Source organism: Juglans regia, chromosome 5 (assembly GCF_001411555.2).
Source record: "Juglans regia cultivar Chandler chromosome 5, Walnut 2.0, whole genome shotgun sequence".
Classification (NCBI taxonomy): domain Eukaryota; kingdom Viridiplantae; phylum Streptophyta; class Magnoliopsida; order Fagales; family Juglandaceae; genus Juglans; species Juglans regia.
In genome coordinates, this window is record NC_049905.1 from 12467610 (window position 1) to 12472443 (window position 4834).

At 33.2% G+C, this 4834-nt stretch overlaps 1 protein-coding gene across 1 annotated transcript; it reads right to left on the bottom strand.

The window, feature by feature from the left end:
- Nucleotides 1-612: 612 nt before the first annotated feature.
- On the bottom strand, nucleotides 613-2421 carry LOC109015309 (transcription factor RAX2-like). Its single transcript, XM_018997786.2, has 3 exons — nucleotides 2200-2421; nucleotides 1935-2064; nucleotides 613-1564 (listed from the first exon to the last, which is right to left on the bottom strand). Exons 1-3 carry the CDS (start codon nucleotides 2333-2335, stop codon nucleotides 913-915), a joined length of 918 nt encoding a protein of 305 aa, XP_018853331.1. The 5' UTR covers nucleotides 2336-2421; the 3' UTR covers nucleotides 613-912.
- Nucleotides 2422-4834: the final 2413 nt, after the last annotated feature.

Consider the following 4834-nt stretch of genomic DNA (forward strand, 5'->3'; position numbering starts at 1 on the left):
CAAGCTTAAATTAGTTTCCATTTGTCTTTAAGTACTGTGACAATAAGGACGACGTTATATATGCATGTACTAACGATTTCACAGACTCGAGGTACTGTTGATAGCTTCTGATAACAGATTGTAAAATGTGAAAGATTGTAAGACATGGACGATGACTGCCATAAGCTGTCATGCACGCGCCTCCGCAAAACTCCAAATTTCCCATGGTCAAGTTTTGAACTTTTTGGCAGACAAGTTTCCACCTTTGGTCTGACCTGGTTCGTAGAAAATGATTCTGGGCTTTTTATATTTTCCTCGCAAGAAGCGCCAACCATCAAAAGGACCCAAATTACCCTTTAAATCAGGCAACAGAAGAGTAGTTTAGGAAGAGTAGAATCGACTTTTCGTTAGACAGCAAACTTTACACGATGAGTAGAGGGTGCTCGAAGTCCCAGCCAATGACTTATAATCCAGTGGAAAAAAGAAAAGCTCAGAGGAAACACTAGTTCTTCTGCTGGCTTAATTGGATTGTGTTGGACATAAGATTCTGGTTCTTGAATGATACAAACATCGTTTCTAGTTTTCAGAACTTTTGTTTCTGATTGGAGGAGGTAGCGAGCAGTGCTAGTCAGGGTAGGCAGTGCAGCAGTACAAAGGCAAAAAATAAAAATAAAAATCATCATTACCCTTTCCAAAAGAAATGCACAAAATAAAAAAGAAGCTTTACCATGTACTGTCTAAAAAACAAAGAAAAGAAAGAAACGTTTCATTTCATTGAAACACAGACCCCCAGAAACTCCAAGTCTTATCTGAATCCCACCATGCCCTACGGCTACGGCCTTACCCCATCAAATCTTTCTGATTTTTCCTTACTTTAAAGTCCGACAGTCCGTTTTTCGGTAGAAGTACGTGCCCTCTGGTGTGTTGCTTTCATCAATATTGAAGAAAGCTGTTAGAGCCACTATTACTACTTCTAATCAGCTGCTTAACATCATGATCAAGATCATATTGTAATGGGATTTCTCCAAAATACGCGTTTGCTTTTTCAGCCCATTGTTTTAGATTTTCAACTCTATTGCTGTCATAATTAAGCATGGACATGGGGTTTTCTTCTAACCCGTTTGAGACATAGCTCTGGAAAGCCATTCCTTCTTGTTTAATGTCTCTGCCATAGCTGATCTGAGTACAACTCCCATCGTCTGAACTGCGGCAGCTTCCTTCACTTCCAAACATGAGGACGTTCTCATTCACAGGATAATACGGCATGGAACTCACGCAGCTCTCATGGGTTTGGAAAATAGAAGGATTGGTGGCCAAAGAAGTGGAGCTGCTTAAGTAATTTGATGGGAATGAAATGGCTTCGAGGCCTGAGAAAGATTTATAATAAGAGCTGCATTCTTCGTATAGAGAGGATGACAGTGGTTGAGATTGAAATGGTGGGATTTGGGAAGAGGACGCGAATGGAGCAAGTTTTCTCTGAGGAGGAAGATGCATCCCCATGAGCTTCTTCTTCAGCTTCGTGTTCCAGTAATTCTTGATGTCATTGTCAGTCCTACCTGGCAACTGAGCGGCAATTATCGACCACCTGTGTAATTGTCAAAATATTTGTTCGATAAAATGAAAACACCAAGCTTTCTCTTAAATGCTTTGATTGGGGGTTGATGTTAGATCTAAACTAGTTGGCATGCATGCAGCAGGACTTTTCCAAAAATAGTAGATTCTTGATAGCTGAATATCTCTATATATAATAAAAAGAAGAAAAACCTGAATCCTTCTTATATTTTTCTCCTTAATTTTTGTTACCCCTTTTGGGAAGATTTCGTCAATTTGATCTCATTAAAACAGTGCATAATTAGGTAAAACTGAAAAAGAATCACACTAAAGACAATTTGGGCAATTTTTCAGGTGGAAACTGAAATTATTTGTCAACAAGTAATATGTGGAGATTATTGTACCTGCTTCCAATGTTAGCAAAAAGGGTGCAGATTGTTCTGTCTTCCTCGTCAGAAAACTCACCATGCTTAATGTTAGGCCTGAGATAGTTAAGCCATCTCAACCTGCAACTTTTCCCACATCGCTTCAGACCTGATGCAGAATCAGAGCCAAATAACTAAGAAGCAAGGAGATCATGAGAGTGAGAGAGAGAGAGAGAGAGAGCACAGTTTAAACAACGTTATGAAATCTGCTCATCGTCGTTTAATTTGTTTAGCTTAATCTTACCAGCTTTCTGCGGGAACGCAATCCAATTCCCACCAGTTCCATATTTCTCTATGTATTCTTTAAGCTTTGAATCTTCTTCTGGTGACCATGGCCCCTTCTTAACATTTGCCTTGTCACAACAGGGAGCCCTCCCCATCTCTCTCTCTCTCTTCTCTCTCTCTCTCTCTCTCTCGGTTAGAAGTGTTGCAATCTCTTGGATATTCCCCCGAGCCTATTTTAAAGAACCAAAGGTCTCACTGAGCAGAAGTCCACTAGACCCTTATTGTGCGTCTGTAAATTGTACCTTAAAATCAAGATATATAGGAACTAGTTTTGGAATTTGTATACTTATATATCAATCATAGTTATCTTAGTCAAATGTTAATCAGCTAAGCTAAGATTATGACCATCATTTTAGGACATTAGATTCAATTTTTAGACATCTGACATGATCTGTAGTAAGAAAATGGGGCAAAAAGTTAAAAAAAAAAACAAAAATATTACTTTGGTTGCTTTCTATGTGTAGCTTTGATTAAAAATTTTCCATTCCCCCATAGTCTTTCGTCTCTCTTAATAGAATACAAAGCATTTTTTTTATTATTATATAAAATAAAAAGTGCTAAAGATATAAAGAGATTACATGAAAATAAATTTACAAAATGACGTATTTTCATACAATCCGTTAGATTTGTTTTACAATAAAAATAATTTTATAATCTAATTATATGCAAAGTTTCAATACGTGCTCAACAGCCAGTCCGCCTAGTCTTTCTTTCTTTTTTTTTTTCTTTTTTTTAAGAAGAACATCACACTAAAGAAAGGTTTGGATACTAAGTTGAAATGAGATGAAAATTGAATAAAATATTATTATAATATTATTTTGTTTTGAAATTTAAAAAAATTAAATTATTTATTAGATTTTGTATAAAAGTTTAAAAAATTATAATGATGATGAGATTGATTGAGTTGAAAGGCTATCTCAATCTGATTAAATTTATTGCTACAGAAATCATGCTGTGACCTTTTCCAACCATAGACTAAAATGCTGAAGATTATGACCGTATTAGGACTTTCACATCATATCCATGAGGATAATTACCAGTAATTAACCAAAATATATATACAGATAACGTACATATTCATAAAATACATAATCTTTATAGTAAGAGCTTTACGAGTTGTAAGGCTCTGAGGGAAGTCCAAACTACATTTGAGCTCATATTTTAAAAAGACTAACTAATGATATAATTATGTTAATCAATATGAGATCTCATGCATGCACCACTCACATGACTATAACATAATTAAGTTTTTGTGATCAGTTCGAATTTGTGACAGTCCAAAAATCATTTTCTGTGACGGTTGCAAAAAATCGTCACCAAAGGTACTGGATGAGAAATATAATGATTATACATGCGAACGTATAAAATGTTATGTTCGAACGGTTCATGTATATTCGAACATTAAGCCCAATTACGTGCGAACGTGTAAGTTCTATGTTCGAAAGATAGTGATTAACATTTCAACGTGAACTGTTTTAAAATTAAAAATGAAATTTTAAATAAAAAAAAAATTGAGAATTGAAATACAAAAATATTAAATATATTAATGATTTTGTTCATTACATAAAGTATAGAAAAAAAATTAAAATATAAATACAAAGGTTCTGTAACGGTTTTTTTTATTTTTTATGACGGTTTCAACTGTCATAATAAATGAAATTTGTTGTAGGGAATTACATACACTTATCAGTGAGTATATAATATCACATTGCTGATGATCATATTGAATTGCATTATCTATTTAAAAGTTTTTCTCGTACTTCGAGCGGATGTGCAACAAATTTTCTATCAAAAGTGCATGATGTTCTTGGGTGGTCCTTAATTTGAATACCTATCAAGATTCAAATGAGTTGGTCACAATGTAATCTCCTGTAAAAGTTATTGCAAAATTATTAGTTTATTTGTTCACTCAGAAGCTATGATTGAGAGGAAACTAGCTAGAATATTCATCGAAATTTCTATATCATTCATATAAAAATTAACATTATTTATACTTATACATTTTTCTACTCATATAAAAATTATAGTCATTCACAAAATTCATATGATTGCTTTATCTATTCCCCAAATGTTTTTACAAACGAACGGATTTAGACAAATCATGATCATCCGGTTCATGATTTGTCTAAATCCGTCACGATTATGTTATAGTCGCATAATCATTTTAAAAAATAGTAGAATTTATTATTAAAAAATTAATTTTTTTCATATAAATATAATATTTTATTTATTTTTTTCAAAACGATTACGTGACTATTGCATAATTCACGATTAGAAATATATTTTATCTAAAAATATACCTTGCGAGAGTCACTGGTAAATATTCTTAATTGACATGACTGACCAGGAACATGCACCTTCATACACTACAAGTAGCTGCTGGCGGTTACAACTATTTAAAAATAAGAAATATTTCAGTCATAAAAAAATTTTAATTTATAAATTAACGTATTTATTATATTAAATTATAAAATTATTTTAATTATATAAGAAATTATATCAATTTATAAAATAAATAATAATTCTTCTGATGCTGTAAAGTGTGCGTAGTGCCTGAGATGAACATCGCTAGTAGCTAGCAAGGGATGAATACA